The sequence below is a fragment of the Moschus berezovskii genome, chromosome 5 (genome assembly GCF_049115385.1).
Source record: "Moschus berezovskii isolate FMDL1 chromosome 5, NW_MosBer_1.0, whole genome shotgun sequence".
NCBI lineage: Eukaryota > Metazoa > Chordata > Mammalia > Artiodactyla > Moschidae > Moschus > Moschus berezovskii.
The window spans coordinates 107264776-107288314 of record NC_142464.1 but is presented as its reverse complement, the minus strand read 5'-3'; the positions used below and the strand labels follow the sequence as shown (position 1 = coordinate 107288314).

The following is a 23539-nucleotide window of genomic DNA, read 5'->3' as shown; positions in this document are numbered from 1 at the left end:
ACACCTGGGCGCCTCTCCACGTCTGCCCTGTGGGACGTGGGGGCAACAAGGGAACCAAGACACACACGGTGCTTCCATTCCTTGCTGTGCTGGGTGTGATAAGTCCCTGGTCTCTGTCCTAGGACTACTGTGTCGTCTGCCAGTCTCCACGAAACAGTGACAGGCAACTTTGTTAGCTTGCAAGGAGAGTCTAGAATCTCAGCCGCCTCCCGGTTCTTGACAGTTTTAAGCCATAAGAATTGAGTGACAGAAACGTGGCTTCTTGAAAGAGGAAGGGTGAGCACCCTAAGGGCTGGGCTAGGGGATATGGAAAGACTGGCATCTGGTAGAGAGTGCTCTCACCCACGTGGCGGGCAGGGGTGGTGGGGCAGGAGGAGGAGTAGCCCTTCCATGTTCTACCTCCTGGAATCGTTAGGGGCTGAGCTGAGAGGTGGCCTGGATGATGCTTTGTTTGCTGTATGCACCACTCCACGGCCCTAGCCGAAAGGCAGTGGGGCTGTAGCTGCTGAGTCAGGGAGTCCCCCAAGCCAAGAGAAGGATCTCAGAAGTGAGGATTTGGGTGGCCTGAAAACATTAGAAGTTTGTTCAGTTGAGCTGCAAGTGTGAGTGCATGAAACTGAAAGTAAATGCACTGTCAGGCCACCATCTCCTTCTGTGGCGTGACCTCTCCTCCTCTGATACCTTGACTTCAGGTCTAAACCTGCTGGGGGAACTTCAGGGAGAAGAGAGTCAAACTTAACGGCTGCATCGGATAGTGACACCCAAGTCATCCTCCTCCTCGTTCTTTGTGGGGTGGCACGTTGAGAATCAGGTGAAAGGGCTTGGACAAGGTTTGCAGTAGGAATGGGAAGCTGATGTGCCACTGTGTGTGTAGGGTGTAGTTGGTATTGATGTTTCCACAAGCCTGTTCCATAAATGCCTTGTTCTGTAAGTGCGGGAGGGGGACTCTACTGACCGGGAAGAGCCGAATCTAGAGAAGTGCTCATACTTTGGGATCCCCCAAACCCTAGTGATTTCCTCTGAGCTATAAGTTACTGTGACTGATGATGTTGCAATATGCATAAGGAACTCACCCAACTCAATAAGATTAAAAACCCCAATCCTTTTTTTTTAATTGGCAAAAGACTTAACACACAGGTACTTTTAAAAAGAAGATAGACAAATAGGTAATATTCATATGAAAAGGTGCTCCACATATTTAGTCATCTGGAAATGGCAAATTAAAACCACGATGAGCTATCACTTCACACCCACTAGAATGGCTGAAGTTAAAAAGACTGACAAAACCAGTTGTTGGTGAGGAAGTGGAGCAGCTGGAAATCCCATGCTTTGCTGGCAGGTGTACAAAATGGTACAGCTAAGTTGGGAAATAGTCTGGCATATTTCATTCAAAGTTTAAAATTGTTGTTGTTTACTCACTAAGTTGTGTCCGACTTTTGCAATCCCATGGACTGTAGCCCACCAAGCTCCTCGGTTCCCAGGCAAGAACACTGAAGTGGGTTGCCATTTCCTTCTCCAGGGGATCTTTCTGACCCCAGGATCGAACCCGCTTCTGCATTGACAGGTGGGTTCCTTACCACTGAGCCATAAGGGAAGCCCAAAGTTAAAAGTAAATTTACCTTATGATCCATCAAGTCCACATCTAGGTAATTATTCAAAAGAAATGAAAATATCTATCCACAAAAACCTTGAATGATTTTTAGCAATATTATTCATGATAGTCCCAAACAAGAAACAATCAGTGTCCATCCACAGAAGAATGGATAAACAAATTGTGGTAGATTCATCCAATGGAATATTACTCAGCAGTAAAAAAGTACTGAGCTACTAATAAGTGTAAGAATAAAGATAAATTTGAAAAAGCATGCTAAGGGGAGAGGCTCATCCTTTATGCCATGGGTTTACATAATATATGATTCCATCTTTGTGAAGTTCTAAAATGGGCAAAAAGGCAGCACTGATCTAGTGAAGTTGTAGAATAGACCGGTGGTTGTGTAGAGTAGGAATTTTGGGGTAGAGGGTTGACTGTAAAGGAGTAGACTTATTTTTTAAGGAAGTAAATTGGGTGATTAAAATTATGAACTTTGGTATCATAAAACATATCCTGAGTTTGAGTTCTAGCTCTGTCATTTACAAGCTCTGTGACCTTGGGCATTTCTAAGTTTCCTCATCTGTAAAATGATGCATCTTGGAGTTGTTATCAGGATAGGTTAAATTATGCCATCACTGGTAGGTAGTAAATGCTCAGTAATGATGATTAATTTTGGCAGTATTAGTTTTTGTTAGTGCTGCTCAATTATAATTTGCCACTCGTGTCTGTTAACTTTTAACCTTGGAGTGGGTATTGCATTTTTGTATTTAAAAGAAAAAGGGAAAAGAAGGAATTACTGGTTAGGTTGCTATGAATCTTTGATGTAGTCTGGGCAATTAATTTGTTTGACGGTGGTGGTTTAGTCACTAAGTTGTGTACGACTCTTTTGTGACCCTGCGGACTGTAGCCTGCCATGCTCCTCTGTCCATGGGATTTCCCAGGCAAGAATACTGGAATAGGTAGACATTTCCTTCTCCAGGGAATGTTCCCAATGCCGAGATCAAACCCATGTCTTCTGCATTACAGAAGGATTCTTTACTGCTGAGCCAGCAGGGAAGTCTAAATAAGATATGTAGTCAGTCATAAATATGAGATAGTCTTTAATATGTGAAGATACTGGTACTGACTCTTTTATTGGAAGTTTTTCATGACCTTTGGCTGAAAGCATTGCAATTCTGATTTGTTTGTGATCTGCTTTATTATTATCATTACCATCTTTTTTTTTCCTTGATGGGAACTGGTTGTATACCTCTTAAATGGTTCCCTTTTTGACATTCTAAATAGCTGAGGAAGAGTTGAGAATCTTCTTTCCAAATAAAAATTTCTTTAATATGAAGCTGATGGATCAAACTGGGGACCTATAACCCATTTGACCTGCAGTTGCTGAGGTGGCTTACTCTAGAAACTTCTTTAACGTCAATTTGAGTACTTAATGGATTTTTATAAATTATATAGTAACCTCATTTTAGGACCTCTTTCACTGGAGGGTCGACTATATTTTCTAATATCTGTTTTTATTTAAAACTTTATTTCCTTGTGCAAATCAGAAGTTTTCAAGTCTTGTTAGTAGGGAAGAAAAACCCAGAACTAGGAAGAAATAAGATGATCAGACATGTCAAAGATTAAAAGGTTTTATTTATGAGTAGGAATTGGAAAGGAGTTTCCTGTAATTATGTATTGCCTTAATGCAGTATACTTTTGGATTGAGACATGGTAAATGAGAATGTTTGCTTCTAGTTTTGTGTCCCATAGGACTTATATTTCAGATTCTTGAAGATTGAGGATTTGTTGAAATGGTTTAACACAAATATGCATCAGGAATATCCCTCACATCAGTAGAAATTTTTGTTTTGTCATTTGCTTTTTTTCTTGGCTAATTTTTTTCTCATATCTGTTTTGAAACATAGTAATTTATTCATTTTTCAACTTTTATTGCAGCACCTGATCAACTTTCTCGAAGGAGAACGATCATGGAGGTGGTGCCAGCTGAGGTGAATAGTTTGCTTCCAGAGGAGATAATGGACACTGGTATAACTTTAGTGGATGATGATAGTATTGAGGCTGTTATTGTTTCATCCCCAATTCCCATGGAGACAGAACTGGAAGAAATTGTCAACATAAATTCTACTGGTGACTCTACAGCCACGCCCATTTCCACGGAACCAATCACAGTGTACAGTAACCACACTAACCAAGTTGCAGTGAACACCACAATCACTAAAGCAGATTCTAATACCACAGTGAAACCAGCTTTTCCAAGTGGCCTTCAAAAACTTGGTGCTCAGACTCCTGTGACTATATCAGCCAATCAGATTATTTTAAACAAAGTATCACAGACATCTGATCTTAAACTTGGCAATCAGACCCTTAAACCAGATGGACAGAAGTTAATTTTAACAACTTTGGGCAAGTCTGGTTCACCAATTGTTTTAGCACTACCCCATAGCCAACCCCAGGCTCAGAAAGTTACAACTCAGGCCCAGTCAGGAGATGCTAAGTTACCACCGCAGCAAATTAAAGTAGTTACCATTGGAGGGAGGCCAGAGGTGAAACCTGTCATTGGTGTCTCAGCATTGACCCCAGGAAGTCAACTGCTTAATACTACAACTCAGCCCTCTGTGTTACAGACCCAACAGTTAAAAACAGTACAGGTAAAAAAAAAAAAGGGGGCTTCTTAATGAAAATGCATGTTAAATATTAAATTGATTCATAGTTGTATGTGTAGGGTGATTAAATGCATAGTTGTTACTGAATCCTTTTGAATGTTGCTTTTAGTAATTGTGTGGTTTTTTTTTTTTAATAACGTCTTTGATATGTCTAATGCTTTTGAAAATTTCTGCCAGAGAACTTAGAACTTAATTGTGGTTAAATTCCAATGTGTGGTATATTTATAGCTTTTTACTCATTTTGAAACACATTTTATTCTCAGTCGTAGTTTGAGTCCAAGGATGTTCTGCTGGTGTAAAGATGGCAGAGTTGGTGCTGGGCTGTCAAAAAATCATTCAGACATGATATTTTCAGCTAACAGATGGCCAGAGTCTAGGAGAAGTTGCTGCTCTGAGAAACCGTTCGAGCCAGCAAGTAGTATGTGCCATTCAAACCAGCCAGTATGTGCCTCTTTGGAATTTACTGTCCCCTGCATCACTCATATTTGCAGTGTAGAAAGACAGTGCCGTGTGATGCAAGGTTTAGAATTGGACCAACTGGACTTCAGTCACTTTTCTGCAGGACCGACTGTGCTGTGGAACTTTGGATAGGCTACTTATTTTCTCTGAGTTTTTGACTTTAGCTGTAAGATGGCTGTTTGATCATGATGAAACACGTCAGATCAGTACTTGATATGGTTCTCAAAACACTGAAAATCCTTCAAAATGGTACCCATTGTTAGTACGAATAGAAACCCAAGCTAGAAGGTTATCAGAACCTGTTAAGTGGTTCCCCATTTTTTGTGTCCAGATAGGCTTTTTAGGTCAGCACTGATCCACTTAAGACCAGGGAACACAAATGCATTTCCTGTTTTAAAGAGTTGGCTTTTAGAAAAAAGGAGAAGGCAAGAGAACTAAAGAATGCATAAAAAGAAGGGAGGAAGGTTTGGGCAATTATCCACTCTGAGCTGATACTAGAAAAAATGTTTTTTATTATGTTGGCAAAATAGAATCTTATTTTTCGTGGGCTTTTTATTTAAGAACTTCATACGATTTCTCAGACTTTATATATAATTTGCCCATGTCCCTTTTGCCACTGTTAAAACATTTAATGTTCTTTGCTTTCTCATTCACAATTGTCTCTCATTTATCTCTGATTTCCTTTTACTTCTTTTGATGAGGATCTCTTGAATGAGATACCCTGTCACCACGAGGCACCTTATCCTCAACTTGTCTTTTTAAAAATCAGTTGTGAAACGTGTTTTTACTGGTTTACCAGAGTTTTATCTGGCTTTGGGGATGTGGATCATAGCCATGTTTATAAAATACTGATAATGTAAATCAGAATGTCTTTTTTTTTTCCATTTAATAGAGCAATGTATACATACTGTTTGTAAGACCAGTTTACTTGTATCCACTAGTTTTTTTCTATAATCCCCCAAGTACCAACAATAAAAACGAAAGCTGGGGTCTAATTTTTATAACTTCTCTTATTGTCGTTACTTTTATAACATTTGATTCTGTTTATTTAAAAAGAACTTCTATTTAAAAACAAAAGAAACCCCATTTAGAATATTGTTCTTCTTGGCCAGTTATTTTTAGGCAACTCAAATCTTTTCAACTCATGCTGCTGCTGCCAAGTCGCCTCGGTCGTGTCTGACTCTGTGCGACCCCATAGACGGCAGCCCACCAGGCTCCTCCGTCCCTGGGATTCTCCAGGCAAAAATACTGGAGTGGGTTGCCATTTCCTTTTCCAGTGAGTAGCCTCTAAAGCTATGAGGCTCAGAAAAAAACAAACACAAAGCTACATGCCTTTCTATCCATTTTAGGTACCAGAGTATTTGGTTTAGTATTACATAGTGTGTGTGATCCTCATTTTTTTCCCCAGATGGTCCTCAGCATTGTCTTAAATTTAATCCGATTGAAACTGTTAGGGTGTGGACGACAGGAAAGGGTGGAAGAAGGAGACCCATCTTGAAAAATGAAGGAAAGAGGTGACAGTTGAAACCAGAAGCAGTAACAGAGATAGTTACGCTTAATTACAGACACATAAACCCTTTCCTGTGATCCTTCTGCATAGTATGTAAGGATAATAAATAATTAGCAGTCTTGAACAACATAACTCCTTATTAGTTCCTAAATCTGTACAACACAGTGCCCCAAATTACCTGCATCTATTATTCGATCACATATTTGGGAGTCTTATTTGTAAATTTCCTTTTCTGATTCATTTTTGTGTTAATCTGTTAATTAGATACATTTGTTTAAAAATGACCCTTTATGCTCTGTTTTATTTAATAAAAGTAAGTTTCTCCTAGGGTAGTTTAATTCATGATACAAAAAGCAAGGTTCCTTAACAGAAGTGGAAATCCTTATTTTCAGCTATGCTCCATTAAAGAAACAAAACCACACAGGCAAGTTGAGATTGTTCATTTGAGTAATTAATGAGCTTTTGGTACTATTGTTTACATTTTTTTCCTGGTTGGTAAGTATTTGTATAGTTGTGATTGTGAAAATCAGTTAAAAATGGGGAAATAGTTTAAGTTCCCAAACTATAGCTAAGATTATTTTTTGCAAGATACAGATTTTCAAAAATATCAGTACCTCTGCCTCTTGAGATTCTTAATACTAAGTCAATAGAAAACCTATTCTAACTTATTTTAGAGTTCCAGGCCTGTAAATATACTTGGGAAATATTTTCCCTTTTTGTCTCTCAAATTGCATCAGTTTTGTAAAGTACAATTATGGATTTATTTGGGTATGTCTGAGTTTTGCAGTCTGGATATTTTTTAATATATAGTTGTAGATCTCTCTGGTTTGTTTTTTTAAAAGATGATTTGTATTTCCTCTGCATTTTGTCAGTAATGTGTTCTGAGTGTAAGGAAGTAATTTATTCTAGATGTAAGAAAATATGTTTTTAAGTTTAATTTATAGTTAGAGCACAAAGCTGATATTTACCTGGTTCTGTGGTCAGTTGCAGCTTCTAGTATATTTTGTAATTTAAGTTGGTCATGTTTGTTCATTTTGAGTTATTATTTCCAATAATAGTAGGCCTCAATTTTCATATCTGCCAAAGGTAAAGTTAATATTTAATATCCTTCCTGCTGTGAAAATTTGTGATTTTTGTCATTCCTAAATTTCTGCTTCTGGCTTTTAGAAAAAGCTTTTCTTTGCATACATTGATAATTTTAATGTAAAACATTGGTAACTCTACATTCCTTGACTTGTGAAGAATTTTAGTTCAGGGCAACAATGTACCATGTATCATGTAAAATCAGAGGTGAATAAAACATAGACTCTCCCTTCAAAGAATTTATAGTCTAGTAAACTATAGTAACTCTGGGAGTTGGTGATGGACAGGGAGGCCTGGCGTGCTGTGATTCATGGGGTCGCAAAGAGTCGGACACGACTGAGCGACTGAACTGAACTGAACTGAAACTATAGTAAATCATATTTTAGTCAATAATATTTCAGAGGTTTCACCTTCAGAATAGTCTTTGTTTTGTCAAACATGTCTCTTTGTATCCTAAGGCGTTAACTTGTGCAGTTCTTTGTTTATCTGCCCCTGATACATAGATCTAAAGTTGAAGATAAAGTCATAAGCCTATCTTTAATGTGTGTTTATATTTTGCTTCCAGGGGCCAATGAAATTATATTTACAGATGTCTTTATCATTTGCACTATGCTTTCTTAATGTATTCTACTCCATCTTTTATTATTGAATAATTTGTTATTTGGAAAAGAATACTGCTATGTCATTTTTTGGTTTCATTATTATTTAACATTTATTTTAAACATTATTTTAAAAAATTAATTTGGTTTTCATGATATGCGTATGTCTCAGAGACTAAGATAAGTATTTGAAATAAAATTCAAAGGTATTACTACATAATGGCTTACGGATGTGATATTAGTATTTGGGTGAATGGCTGCGTTTTAAATGTTTTTAATATTAATACTAAGATATGTTTTTATTAAATGAGCTGGTTTCACATGTACTTCTGTATATCAGTCTTATCTAATCTTGATTAAGTAGGTGTTTTATAGAAAAATGGTTTTCATAGTTATTTATATATTTCAGATTGCTAAGAAGCCTCGAACACCAACCTCTGGTCCGGTAATCACGAAGCTGATCTTTGCAAAACCAATTAATAGTAAAGCAGTTACAGGACAGACAACTCAAGTATCACCACCAGTCATTGCAGGTTATACTTCTTTATAGTTTGTTAAGCTAAATACTTCCTTTCCTTTTAGTTTTAAAAAAGGCTGTTCTACCACCTTGAAATGTTTCAGTGTTTATTACTATAAATCAAACTGGTTAATGAGATATATTACACTTGTTAAACGTGTGCTTCAAGCAAAATGCCGTATCTCAAAATCAGTCCATTGCTTAGTGTCCTGAGTTTTTGGTATATCTTTAGGAGAAGATATACCAAACTCTGATCATACCAGCTAACATTTGCATAATGTTTGCTGTGGACCCCATGCTGTTCTTAGGTCTTCACAAAGAGTGATATATTTAATTCTCTGGCAATCCTATGGGGTAGGTTCTAGTAACATCCCCATTTTGCTGGTATGGAAACAGGCACTCAACTAGTAAATGGCCAAGTTGGGATTTGAATCTAGGCAGTTTGTCTCCAGAGGACATGCTCAGTCTAGTAAGTTTAAAGTAGTATATGTGATTGTGTAGTATTTCATGGTTTCTGCTTGAATTTTTGGTTTCAGTGTTTTAATATTTTCTGTATGCAGTTCTCTGTGAAACAAAAAATTGTCGTGATGCTAATAATTACTACAGTGAGAACAGCATTTTAGTTGTATTACTTTTACCAGCAAATTATTTAGTGTGGCCCAGTTCTTTTATTATATACATTAAAATTTGTCATCACCAGTGAAACCTCCAAAAGCTTGATTTTGAGTATATCATTCTCTTTATTGTTCTAGTTCATCTGCCTTTGTATCTCCAATCTGGCAGTTCTTTCACTTTGAAATCTCTGGTCTATTCATTCTTCCCCTCATTAATAATGAGTTCTTTGCTGTCCTTAAATTCATCTCTATTCAGCACAGAGTTCATAACCCATCATTATTGCTCCCTGAAAACACCACTGATTTTCTTTTCACTCTCTTTCCATACTGGCCCAGCTCTCGTATTTCTTCTTGACTGGCGGCTACCTCAGTACTTCTAGAGAATATCACACAGCCCGGTACTCATGCTTAATCACTCAGTCATGTCTGAGTCTTGGCGACCCCAAGGACTGTGGCCCAGAGGGCTCCTCTGCCCATGAATCTCTCAGGCAAGAATACTGGAACTGGTTGCAGTTTCCTACTCCAGGCCACGGTGACTGGTCTTTAATTCAGAGCTACGCTAACATTACTCCTTTCACCATTTAGGAACTCATTTCTACTTTCCCTTGTGCTAAGAGCTTATGGAAGCACCTCTGAGTGGTAGACTTTGACTAGAGACTTTCAAATGCTAATTACCCATTTCCACAATGTGTATTCTTTATGAAGTCACTTCCAATGTTAACAAACCATCCCTGGGATATGTATTAAAGCCACCTAGTACTGTCTTTCCTTGTTGACTCAGATGGTAAAGAGTGCAGAAAACCTGGGTTTGGTCGGGAAGATCCTCTGGAGAAGGAACTGGCAGTCCACTCAAGTATTCTTGCCTGGAGAATCCCATGGACAGAGGAGCCTGGCAGGTTACAGTCCATGGGGTCGCAAGGAGTAGGACACGACTGAGCAACTAAGCATTTTCATAACAGTAGGCAACTCAGAAGTCAGTGGCAAAGACTTAATCATTTTCCCAAGGCTTTGAATTATATGCAGGGAGGCTTCTCTTTTTTAGCAAGTGAGAGAAGGCATGGGGAGGTGGTTGTTTGAGGGCAGTGTTGGGTAAATTCTCTTTTTGTTCTCTTTCTTTTGGTCTTCAGTAGAGATTTGGGGTTATACAGGATGCTTGTGTCTTGAGGGCTGTCATGGGAGCTAGGTATAGTCCCAGAGGAAAAATTGGAAAGGGTTTAGGTTTAGAGCTGCCTCAGGAACTGGGCTTCAGTTGGCTGAAAGTGAGTAAGGCTTGGATATACTGATGATAAAGGGACCACCAGACGCTTGGAAGATAGGGTGGGTTGAAGTGGTTAACTAGGAGGACTGTCTCAGTGTAAAGTTCTTTACCATTTTTGAGTTTGAGAGCATCCCTTAAAACTTTTGATTACAAGTGGGGCAGGGGGAGTTGTATGCTAAATAATTGTGGTTTTTCAGAAGTGTATCTGAGTGAATATTTGGACCTCTCACGTTTGACTGTAACGGATGTCATTGCTGGGTCTTTGGGTCATTTACAGTGTGTTCCACACTAATCATAGCTTCACCTTTGAATTATAGCCCTCCCCAAATGCATAGGGACAGACTTCTATTAAATTTCGCTAGGGTTTGGGGCGTTAAATTTGGAGGGATAATTTCAACTGGTAACTAGTAGTTCATAGCTTTTAAAATTCATGTAAGCCAAATTTAAACCACCAGAATAACTCTCCTGTTGAATTGTCTTATCGAGGTGATTCCATTGTCTTTAAGTTGTAGCTAATGATCTTTATAACTACGTTTAGACTGCTTTTTAATGACTTGGGCTTCTCATGGAAGATGAATATCATTTTTCTTTCAATCCAGATGAACTTAGTGTTTATAAAGTTGACTTTTCTAAAATGCAAATCTTGTCACCCCCTTGCTTAAAATTTCCTTGGTCATATCTGTTTCTTTTACATTTCCTTGCCTTAAATCATCAGGAATAGGTTCAAATGCCAGAGCTTGCTTAGCATTAAAGTCATTTATTATCTAATACATACCTTTTTCGTTTTCACCTTCTGTCAGCTCTGGGCCTACTGATGTAACTTATTTCTAAGAGATCACCAAATTGACCATGTTCTCTTAGAACTTAGACTCTTGGCAATGTTGGGTTTACCAGAAATGATTTTTGGTTTTGCTTCCCTCATGGCTAAGTCATCCATTTTGTCTTTGGATTATCTCCACTGTCTGGTAATTTTTTGATCCCTAGGTTAGCAAGGTACTCTTTCACTGACCATCTCCTATGTATTTCCATAAAACTTGGTTATACCTACCAAACACTTAACTTTAGACTTCTGTTAAATTTCACAGTGACTTTTAACGTTTGCATTAGTCTTGATGTATTGTAATACTTGGTTTTCTTACCTGTCTGTCTCCCCTACTATACTTAAGATTTCTCTCAATAGTAATTTTGGATTTTGTTTGCCATCTGGTTTTTAAAAATTAATTATTTTAAAGAATTGTGATAAATATGCATAATATGAAATTGACCATTTTAACCATTGGTGGCTTTAAGTATATTCATGCTGTTATGCAACCATCACCACTGTCTGTCTCTAGGACTTTTCATGTTGCAAAACTAAATCTCTGTATCCATTAAACTACAACTTCTCAATTTCTTCCTTCCCCCAGCCCCTAGCAGAGACTTTCTGTCTCTATCAATTGTACTTTTCTGTGTATCTTGTATAGGTGGAATCAGACAGTATTTGTCCTTTTATGACTAGCTTTTTATGAGTCTCTGGTACCTGCAGTTTCTGATACATAGACGTGTTCAGTGAATGTGTATTGTTGAGTGAATTTGTATATCATGGAGGCATTGTGGTGTGGTATGTTGGAGGAGCTATTTGGAGACTTGGGTTTTGGTCATGGTTCTTCTATTAATTTTCTCCCTGATTTTGGGTGAATATATTTTTTGTTCCTCTTATTTCTTTCTATAAAACATCATTTTATAGAACTATACAATAGAATAATACAGAATATTATAACCAATCACTTCACATGACTTTTGAGATGGTTAAATGAGGTACAGAGGTCCTCATTGTCAGAGCTCCCAAGGTAACAAGCTGCTATATTAGAGAGAACTTCATCAACGTTAAAATGTTTGATAATGAATTAATCTCTTTAGAATTAGTCCTGGCTCAGGTAAGCTAGCTCCTGCCCCTAGCCTGTCCTGTCTGTAGCTCTTGGATTATGTTTCTTATGTCTTGGAGAGTACCTGACAGCAGAGTGTGAAATGCCTTACAAGTTGATTTCAGAGTGAGACTGTTACTTGCATACTTTTGTGCTTCTGTATGAAGAGCCCAGGATAAATGGGGATTTGGACATTAATCAGGAGAAATGCTATCTGGGTGGAAAAAAAAGTAGCCCTTCAGAAGAGAATAATTTGAATTTTAAAGGATATAGAGGGTTCTTGGGAAAATTTAGAGGTTTTTGTTGTTAATTACAGTGACATTTTGGTTCTTGTTTTAAATGTAATTCACTTTAAGTGGCCTTTTCTTTTGCTGTACTTACCCAATTTTATTTTTCATTTTAATTTTTAAAATTCTACAAAATACTTTAAACCATAATCACATTTTATTACTTATAACAACCTTCTGACTTACTATTATTACTTTCACAGATGATAGAATTCTTAAGGTCACATTGTTTTTATTTTTTAATACTTATTTATTTTTCATTGATTGATGACTGCTTTATGATATTGGTTTGACTTCTGTCATACGTCAGCATGAATTAACCGTAGCTGTACACATGTCCCCTCTGTCTTGAATCTCCCTTCCACCTCCTGTGCATTCCCACCCCTCTAGGTTATCACAGAATAAGTGGCCTTTTTTTGGTACCAGTTATCCTCAGGAATTGGAGATTTTATATACATATGTTTTCTGAAATGTATGTAATTCTTAACAAATAAGAAATTGTAGTAGTAGCCATAAAAATGAGCATTTTATAAAAATGTGTCTTTATTGGTAGCTTCTTTTCTTAAAATAATGATTGATAGGGCTTTAGGCTTATCCTGCAGGTGTTAGTTTTGGAAATCAGAACACATAAACATGTTACTTGAGGCAGGCTCCACACTTGAGGGTGGCCTTCTAAAAATATTTGATACAGATTCATTTAGTTTCTATAGAATTGGCTTATTTAGTTATGATGTCAGTCAGTTCAGTTGCTAAGTCGTGTCTCACTCTCTGTGACCCCACGGACTGCAGCATGCCAGGCTTCACTGTCCTTCACCGTCTCCCAGAGCTTGCTCAAACTCGTGTCCAGTGAGTCTGTGATGCCATCCAACCACCTCATCCTCTGTCATCCCCTTCTCCTCCTGCCTTCAGTCTTTCCCAGCATCAGGGTCTTTCCCAGTGAGTCAGTTCTTTGCATCAGGTGGCCAAAGTATTGGAGCTTCAGCTTCAGCATCAGTCCTTCAATGAATATTCAGACTGATTCCCTTTAGGATTGGTTGGTTTAATCCAAGAGACTCTCAAGAGTCTTCTCACCACAGTTCAAAAGCATCAGTTCTTCGGCAGTCAGCTTTCTTTATAGTCCAACTCTCACATGCATACATAACTACCCAAAAAACCATAGTTTTGACTAGACGGACCTTTGTTGGCAAAGTAATATCTCTGCTTTTTAATAAGCTATCCAGGTTGATCATAACTTTTCTTCCAAGGAACAAGCATCTTTTTAATTTCACGGCTGCAATTACCATCTGCAGTGATTTTGGAGCCCAAGAAAAGAACAATAAAGAACAATGAAAAAGAAAAGAACAATGAAAACACTGTTTTCATTGTTTGCCAGAAAGTGATGGGACCAGATGCCTTAATCTTAGTTTTCTGAATGTTGAGTTTTAGGCCAACTTTTTCATTCTCTTTCACTTTCATCAAGAGACTCTTTGATTCCTCTTCACTTTCTGCGATAAGGGTGGTGTCATCTGCATATCTGAGGTTATTGATATTTCTCCTTGCATTCTTGGTTCCAGCTTGTGCTTCATCCAGCCCAGCGTTTCTCATGATGTACTCTGCATATAACTTAAATAAGCAGGGTGACAGTATACAGCCCTGACATACTCCTTTCTCAATTTGGAACCAGTCTGTTGTTCCATGTCTGGTTCTAACTGTTGCTTCTTGACCTGCATACAGATTTCTCAGAAGGCAGGTAAGGTGGTCTGGTATTCCCATCTCTTTCAGAATTTTCCACAGTTTGTTGTGATCCACACAGTCAAAGGGGTTTTGGTAGGGTTTGCTAGGATTTGTTTTTTGTTTTTTTTTCAGCCTAGTTATGATGTAAGTCAGGCTAGAAAAACCCTAGCAAAACTCTCAGCTGAAATTCACTAAGGAATATGTCTGTAATATAAAATGTAATCATGAAGTAAAAGAAAATTTTAAAAATTTATTTAAAATAATTTTAAAATTCATAAATGCCCAGTAAAACTTAACTCATTTTTTAAAAAGATACGTGTACTATGACATTGCTGTTAGTAATAGCCCTGAAACTACATGCTAGTTCTCTGTTAAGTCCCTTCTTTTTTTTCCTCTTCCCCCTTTTTTTTCCCTCTCTCCTTCTCTTTCATCTCTAACTAATAGTTGTTGTTTTGTTGTTTAGCACTGCTCTAAGTCACGTGTGACTCTTTTCAACTCCACGGACTGCAGCGTACCAGGCTGCTTTGTCTGTCCTTCACAGTCTCCTGGAGTTTGCTCAAACTCATGTCCATTGAGTCAGTGATGCCATTGAATCAACTCACTCTCTATTGCCACCTTCTCCTCCTGCCCTCAAATCTTTTCCAACATCAGGGTCTTTTCTAATGAATCGACTCTTAACATCAGGTGGCCGGAGTATTGGAGCTTCAGCATTATTCCTTCCAGTGAATACTCACTGGAAGGAGTTGATTTCCTTTAGAATTGACTGGTTTGATCTCCTTGCTGTCCAAAATCATAGCATCTAAAGGGATCTTAGAGATAATTTAATCGTCTACCCTGTCTCTTTCTTGAGTGCTTGAGTGTCCTCTTTAGCCAGTGGATTTGATTATCCAGCATCTGTTTCATAGACCTTCAGCGAGTATGAACTCACTCATATTAAAACAGTCATTTCAACTGGGAATTTTTGTTGGAAGTTCTTCCTTACTGATAGACTGAAAATTTTCTGTTCCTATATATTAGTGCTATGCAGCAGATAGATAACAGATGGTTCTGATCCTTCAACCTAACAGCCTGGATCAGTCAGGATAGCCTTGTTTTTTTCTGCCATAATAAAACAGTCTAAATCTCAGAAGTTAAAGAAGTTTTATTTTAGATTTTTACTTCAGGGTTATCTGCATGTCTGTTGTGGGTTAAAAAGGAGTGGGTCTCTTGTCATCATGGTCACTCAAGGACCCAGACTGACAGAGCAACCACCTTTTCAGCTGTAGAAGAAGAGAGCCCGGGAAGGTCTTGCATAGGCAGTAGATGATACACATCACTTCTGCTCACAATCTGTTGGTCAGAACTAGTTATATGGCCCTAATCTCACCACAGGGAAGAGGTGGGGGTAGGAACGGCAGTCCTACTGTGTGCCCAGAATGGTGGGGGCACCAGAAGGGTGAATGGCACCATCGCCCAGTCTTTCAGGAATTTGGAGGAGTTGTCATGTCTTTGTAATCCTCTCCTACCTAGGATAAAAGTCCTTAATATTTCAACTCTTCATCTTCTGATTTCCAGTTCCGTTAGCCATCCAGACACAGTGCAGTTTTTCTCTGTTATTCTGGAAGTATATTTCCAGACTGTTCAGGTTAGCCCAGTAACTGCCTGTTTTATAGATGTGGACTTAGATTCTATGCTGAGGTTTAAGTTCAAATAGCAAGAAGCTGAGGTAGAGAACAGAGACTGAAGCTTTAAGGCTTGGATTCACATCCTGACTTTGGGAGCCCCTTTCACGGGACATACTGCATACTTGTTCTGAGCCCATTTTCTGATGGTATCACTTAACAGTATTGATGAGGCCCTTCTCTGGTGGTCCAGTGGTTGGGGCTCAGTGCTTTCACTGCAAGGGTGTAGCTTCAGTCCCTGGTTGGAGAACTGAGATCCCCAGAGCGTGCCAAAAAACCCCCACAAAACAGTTTTGATGAGAATGTGAGCAGAGGTGTTTTGTGGACTTTCATAAGGTGGTATTAAGATGCTAAGTGTTACTAAGAAGCATTGTTTTGTTTCTTTCTGTCTAGGTTCATCATAGTTCATTAGGTTCACCATGGTTCATTAGACCTCCTTACATGTTTCAGTTCATATGTGGCTACATGTGAAGTATTGAGCATATGTACTGCAGTGGGTGTAAATCATCACCAGGTTCGTTTTTATACGATTATTGAAAAGTCAAACTGATGTGCTGCCTCTCATTTGCAGGTAGGGTTCTTTCACAGTCTACTCCGGGGACTCCATCAAAGACCATAACAATATCTGAAAGTGGTGTTATTGGATCAACTTTAAATTCTACAACACAGACACCAAATAAAATAGCCATCTCACCTTTGAAATCGCCAAATAAGGTAAAAAAAGAGACTTAGCCACAAATGCCAAGTATTGTAGTTAATGACTTTATTTATATTCCCAAACAATTAATAGGTATTTGGTGAATACCAGATTTAGTAATCAAGAATGTATGACAGATAAAAAACTTAACTCTAAACGCGTGGTAACACAGTAGTCATTTTGCATGCTAGGATGATTTCCATGGCCCATGTGAATGTGGGTACAACATAGATCTTTTGAATGAAGTATTTTATGTAAGTATGTGATTCCTCGTCAGTTTATATTTGTGCACAGTTATTTTCTTTGGGTCAGTCACATGCATAGTGACTATAAAATGCTAAATGCAGGCTTTTTGAAAATAGGATATGATGTCTTCTGCTTAAGCTGTCCTTGACTTTATGGAGAGCTAAGATTTTGCTGGGTAACAGCACGCAGAGTCCTAGAAATTGCCATCAAATGCCGATTACCATATTACTGGGTCAACACAGTTCATTCAGAGCATTTGAAAACTTGTCATAATTTGTTTTCATTTTAACAGTGTGAAGTACCTATCATTTTAGGTGAAGTAGGTAGTCTTAGCTCATGTTTCTAAAATGTACAGATGTCATTATACAGCATAGCATTTTGAAAAAAGTATATTTGAATGGATATGTTCAGGGGAAAAGCCAGGAATCTGTTCTGTAAGGAGTCACCCTTGGGATTCTGGAAACACACTACCATTTTTACCTGCCTTTTCCCTTAACTTGTTACTCTATTCATGAATAGAATGAACATTAAATGTTTGCCTTACATGTTTAAAAAGTCTAACCGTTGGCTTCTGTTTCAGTAAGACTTGACTATAAGGTATAAATATGGTGTCTATTACAGTTTATTAAAATGATCTCCTACCTGCATAATAATACAGATAATTATTTACTTAAATGGAATGAATTTAATGGAAATTTTGAGTGCTCACTGTGTGTTCTTCATAGTGATACGCTAGGCATAAAAGCATAGATAAGCTTTAAGTTTCAGGTAGTTCAGTAGGCAAGTTAGACTTAAAAGTTAAAAATTACTCTACAGGATTGTCACAGTTACAAGTGGATCGATGAGCCCGCTGTATGTGTCAGGGGTTTTTGTACAAAGGCTGCTGTTCCTGAAAGGTCTTAACCTTAAAGGTGGTTTGGGCCTTGGCTGTGGGTGAATTGAGGTCATACTTTACATGAAAGCATAAAAGCATGGCCCATGTATAAATGTAGTGTAGGGAGCTAGATTGCCTTGGTAGTGTGAAAGCTGAGGGTGCTAAGGTGAGAAGCAAGGTTTTGCTCCCCTCAGGGGAGTTTGGATTTTACTGTTCTTAAAGACTTGCTCTGACTTCCCATTGCTTCTAGGACAATGGTTCTCAACCTTGTCTGCACATTAGAGTCATCTGGGGAGCTCTGATAAATACCACGGCCTGGTTCTTATCCCCAGGGCCTCTGTTTTAATTGGTCTGGAGTTAGGCCTGGTATCAGGAATTTTTACACTATGTGATTCTAAAGGGGTAGCCTAGATTGAAAACAAACTACTGTGGGATAATATGAAATTTGCATTTTTAAAAAGATGACTCTTATAGCATAATGAAAGATAGTTTGGAGAAAGAGAAGCCTGGATTCTAGAAGAGACCAGTTAGGTTAGTTATTCTCAGTCTTGGCTGCACTTGCAAAGTGCCTGGGGACCTCTTGGAAAAACCTCGTGGCTGGCATCTGTCTGATCCCATTAAAATCAGTCTCTAGACTGGGGCCTAGGTATTAAAAATAATATTTAAAAATGTTAAGGTGTAGGTCACACAACATTGTAAAGCAATTATACTCAAATTAAAAAATAATAATAATAAAGTGTAGGCCAGGGTAGAGAATCATTAAATTAGATTATGTTAGTACTTCAGATTCGAGCTAGCTTAGTAGCTCAAGGGCCAGGGAGAACAGATGTGTTTAAGACATAATGACCGGATGCCAGGGTGTTTGGAAGAGGGAGACTCTGGGGGATGACTCCTAGATTCCTGACTTGAGTAACAAGAGTCGGTGGTGGCACTGTGGACTGGTATATGGACTCTATCTGATGGCAGACAAGTAAGAACTGGCTTTATTTTCCTTTTATCCTTGACTTCAGCCCTGTTGAATCTTCCTTCCCTGCCTCTTTGACAAGACATCATTTTTACTACAAGAATGAGCCTTATTGCGATGATTAAATTCAAAGGTATGAAAAGTCTACTCCAAATCTTACATCCAGTTGAATGGAGGTGACTTGCACCTAATCATGACTCAGGGTCCATGCAGTGGAGGGGTGCTGTGTGTGGTTACTTCACTCTTCTACTTCCTCCCTCTTTCTGCATTTGGCTTCTGATTGGCAGGAAGATTAGAAGAGAAAGGACAAAGTTTTACGTGACTGGGACTGTTGTAGTCCAGCCGCCGGTACCCTCTGTGTGGCAGGTGTCCAAGTGCGTTTAGGATGGGTTCTGCACCCCGTGGTGTGCCCACGTTGCCCAGTTTCCTGCCTGGAACACACGCCAGCTGCCTTTGGCAGTCTTCTCGCCTCCAGTAGTCCACCTGCAGCCTGTTACTGCTGAGTATCCTTCCTCAAGATGGCACGTGTCTTTGGCCTAGCAAATGCTCTATCCCTTCCACAGCATCTCTTTGGCTAATGCGAGACCTATAGAGTCCGGTGGTAAGAAGCGTAGCTCCTCTGACTGTGGTCCTCTGTGTCCTTGCTCTGCTCTTCTGAAGCTCCTTCCAGCCTCTTCTTAAAAAATTACTTATTTATTGATTGGTTTTACCTTTGGCTGTGCTCGCGAGCTTTCTGTAGCTCTGGTGAGTGGAGACTATTCTTCACCGCAGTGAGTGGCCTTCTCATTGCTGTGGCTTCTCTTTTGCAGAGCACAGACTCTGGGCACACAGGCTTCAGTAGTCGTAGCTCGTGGGCTCAGTAGTTGTGGCTTTTGGGCTTAGTTGGGCCTAAGCATGAGGGATCTTCCCGGACCAGGGATCGAACCCATATCCCCTGCATTGGCAGGCAGATTCTTATCTACTGCACCACCAGGGAAGTCCCTCCATCTAACCTCTTGCTTTTTACTGGCTGGGACCCATGTTCACATAAGGCCTAAATTCCTGGGGATGTATGTCAGGTCCTTCTGGTGGCTAAACCCAAATGGGCTTAAGAGTTCCTTTATCTATATCACCAGCCAAAGATTGAGATGTCAAGTTTCCCAGGCTGTCCCAGAGATTTTCTGGGGGAACCCCTGCCCTTGTTCTCACTAAGGTGTAAAGCCCTAGCGTTATCTATGCTTATGAATTCGCTTCTGTTTCTACTCTGTTTTGTTTCATTTTCGATAGGCAGCAGGTGGATAATAGGGGTACTGTCCTTTAGCAACTCACTCTGGCATGGATAGTTTGTTCTTTTTAGAGAATAGGGGAGTTTATCATTTGTCGTTCTCAGCTTTGAAAGTTTCACTAGAGCCACATTTTAAGACAGGAAAGAACTCCCATTATCCCTTTATCCTAGAGAGGAAATACAGAAGGAATAGCTGGTTTGGGCAAAAATATATTGTTTAGCTCTTGGAGCTGTTTGACATTGAAGTGCCCACTGCCTGTCTAAAGAAGGATGTCCTTTAGGAAGCTGAATAGGTAATGGCTAAAACTGTGCATGTGGATGAAGTCAGCCAGGGAGCATGAGGTTGTGTGGGGAGTGAAAAGAAAGGCAGGACTGATATTAAGAATGGGTAGAAGAAAAGAAGCCAGTGGAAGAGAAGGAATAAGAGAGGTAGTATGAGAAACTTAAAAAAGTGGGAAGGGAAGATGGTCTCAAATTTCAAGTGTTAAGAAGAATCAGTCAATTAAGAAAAAGACCAAAAAATTAGGATTTGCTGGAGATGTCCTTGCTCCCATTAATCGAAAGTGGTCAAAAGAAACCTCAAACACCCCTCCTTCCTTCCCTGCCAGCACTCACAGTCTGACCATCGTCTTCCTTGAATCTGCCAGGACTTCTCTCATTATTTATTCCTGTTTATATGATACTGGGTATCATCAAAAGAGCCAGACTCCTCGATTACCTTTCCTTTCTCATATCTTCTGTCTCCTTACCTACTACCCACCCCCAACTCTTGAAACACTCCCACCATACCCTATCTGGGGTTCATAAGCAAAATAATCCCCTAAACCCTCAACCTCTTCACCAAAGATTGCTTTATCTTTTTCTCTAATGGATACCTGACTCTTCCTGATGGCACTGTTTCCCCTGCAGATCTCTGGAGTGTGGACCGTGCTTCCACCCTTTATGCCATCGAGCCTGGAAGGGGGGACCTATTATGTGTCCAGATGTGTGTTTTGTTCCTGTTCTTTTCTTTTTAAAGTGCATGCATGCATGCTAAGTCACTTCAGTCATGTCCAACTCTTTGCGATCCCATGGGCTGTATGCTGCGAGGCTCCTCTGTCCATGAATCCTGGGATTCTCCAGGCAAGAATACTGGAATGGGTTGCCATTCCCTTCTTCAGGGGATCTTCCTGACCCAGGGTTCAAACACGCGTCGCTTACTTCTCTTGCATTGGCAGGTGGGTTCTTTACCACTACCACTACGCCAAAAGTGTGTATGTATCTCAATTTTAAAGCTTCTTGGACCTCTGATTTATTGTCTTTTATTTTTGGAAAACTTTGGACTATATCTCTTCAACTCTTTCCTCTGCCTCATTCTTTGTTTCTCTTCATTCTAGGACTCTGGTTTCAAAAGGGCTAGACTGAGATCGTTCCGAAGCTCTTGGATGCTCTGTTCTGCTCCCTCCCCACTTTTTCTTTGTTTCACTTGGGTCATTTCTATTGACCTGTCTTCAAATTAATGGATTCTTTCCTCAGTTGTGTGGAATCTACTTAAGGGCCCACTGAAGGACTTCTTCATCCCTGATAATTGTGTTTACTGTATTTCTATCATTTCCATTTGGCTCTTTTTTATAGTATCCGTCTCTTTACTGACACTCCCCTCTGTCCATTGCGTGTTGTTTTCCTTTTCCGCTAGGCCTGTTAACATTTTGATCATAGTTATTTTAAAGTCCTTATCTGATGGTTGCAGCATTCAGGTTATCTTTAAGTCTGGCTTTCATTTTAGAATGCTGTCTGGGCCTTTTTTTTTTTTTTCTAAAAAAAGCTTGTACATCTAGAATGGGGAAACTATTCTATTAAAGGTGAATAACTTAGCACAAGCACTAAAGCTGGGTTGTTGATTCTTAACAAACCTGATTAGAAAGACTTCAGTTAAATTTTTGGATACCTGAAGTTCAGAAGATGTAAAGATTTGTAGAGTTTGGGTCCTGGAAAGTTGGATCAAAGAAACAAGGGTTAGAAACCTCAAAACTCTTTCTTTCTCACTAATTTGGTCTTAGAGTAAGTAAATATTCTTAAAATGTAAGGCCTGGTCACCCTTTACCTGATGTTGATGGATGGGTTCTTTTTTTTTCCCCCCCTGACTATCTTTATAATGAATACAAATACATTTTCAAAATATCCTGGTCTTTACCTTTAAAAGTCTATGGAAGTTATCCTGGACATCCTTGAAACTACCTTATTCACACTCTTGTCGGTTTTTCTCTCCTACCCAGGGGAGTGCTCCTCTTTTTTGGCCTTATTTGGCAAACAGGGAAGATCTGTTGGTAATTGAATCATCACATAGCCATTTAGGATGCAGAATGTACTTCAGTCCCAGGGCAGGAATTTCAGAGCATAAGCTGTGTACAAATGAAAAGTTTCTTACTCCTCTGAAATCTATGACCAGGACAACTTCTTGAACTCTTCCTCCTTCTGGGTCTTCTGGCATGGGTAGAATTCTGTAAAGCTTCTTCTGTAATTAAACTCTAGATTCAGCATTTTACTATAGTTGCTTTATCATTCATTTACCCATCCTTCTCTCCATTAATCATCTTATTTTTAAAATGCCTTTCAAAGTAAGTTGCACATATTCAGTATACTTTTCCCCCCATATTCGAAGCATACCATTAACTAGAATTCTCTGTTTGTTTAGAGGGTTTTCTTTTTCGTTTTGAGGAAAAATTCACATATACTGAAAAATGCAAATCTTAAAGGTACAAATATGCAAATCTTAAACATTCAGATGTTTTCAGCTTAAATGTATACATCTATGCGACAAAAAAATTCTCCGTGAAAATAAAGAACATTATCACCACCATAAGAAGTTAGTAATTAAAAAAATGTTTTTTCCTATTTCTGAATGTAAACAGTGCACCTGTCATTTGGTAGGTTTTGGTCATATTTCCTAGAAACTGATAAAACAAATGACTGCAGATTATTAAAAATTAGTTTGCTAGTAGTTCAGATAGTTTCCAGTTTTTTTTCCTACTAAATTGAAGGAGGACATAAGTAGGTTTATAGATCATTAGAAATAATTTTTGATGGTAGAATACAATGTGATTTTGGGTATAAAACTCAGAAGGAATTCTAAGTATTAATGTATATTATTATAATAAATATCTTTGTTCCTATATATAGATTTATGAAAATAATGTTTTTCAGTGTTTATTTACAAATAGGAATAGAATTGATGCTGAACTCTCACTCTGGTGATATATAATATACATTTATGGATACAGAAAGTAATCTTTTAAAATGAGCCCCATCATCTTATGGAGCGATGCATTTCAATAAAATTTTTATATTGTAATAATCACAATTTGTAATGTATTTGTTGTTTTCAATGTATACTATAACTGTATTATGAACTCAGTCAAGATAAAATTATTTAACACATAGAGCTTTACATAAAGGGTAATGTGTGTGCTCAGTCATGTCTGACTCTTTGCAATCCCATGGACTGTATCCCGCCAGACTCCTCTTTTCATGGGATTCTCCAGGCAAGAATACTGGATTGGATTACCATTCCCCTCTCCAACATCAGGGTGACACAAAATGTTTTTAAATTTTCAGTTTATACACACTTTTTTGTTACAGAGAATTATGATAAA

General features: G+C 38.6%; 1 protein-coding gene across 9 annotated transcripts in view; it reads left to right on the top strand.

Annotated features, from left to right (window-relative positions):
• LIN54 (lin-54 DREAM MuvB core complex component) overlaps window positions 1-23539 on the top strand; it is a 64469-nt gene that overhangs the window by 9895 nt on the left and 31035 nt on the right. For 5 of the 9 annotated variants that reach the window (XM_055435156.2, XM_055435155.2, XM_055435157.2 and 2 more), the window contains 3 exons: window positions 3530-4242; window positions 8318-8441; window positions 16434-16576. In XM_055435156.2, coding sequence (XP_055291131.1) covers window positions 3562-4242; window positions 8318-8441; window positions 16434-16576 — 948 coding nt within the window. In that variant the 5' untranslated portion in view covers window positions 3530-3561. The remainder of the gene's footprint in view (window positions 1-3529; window positions 4243-8317; window positions 8442-16433; window positions 16577-23539) is intronic. The other 4 variants (XM_055435161.2, XM_055435159.2, XM_055435158.2 and 1 more) reach the window with 1 other exon arrangement.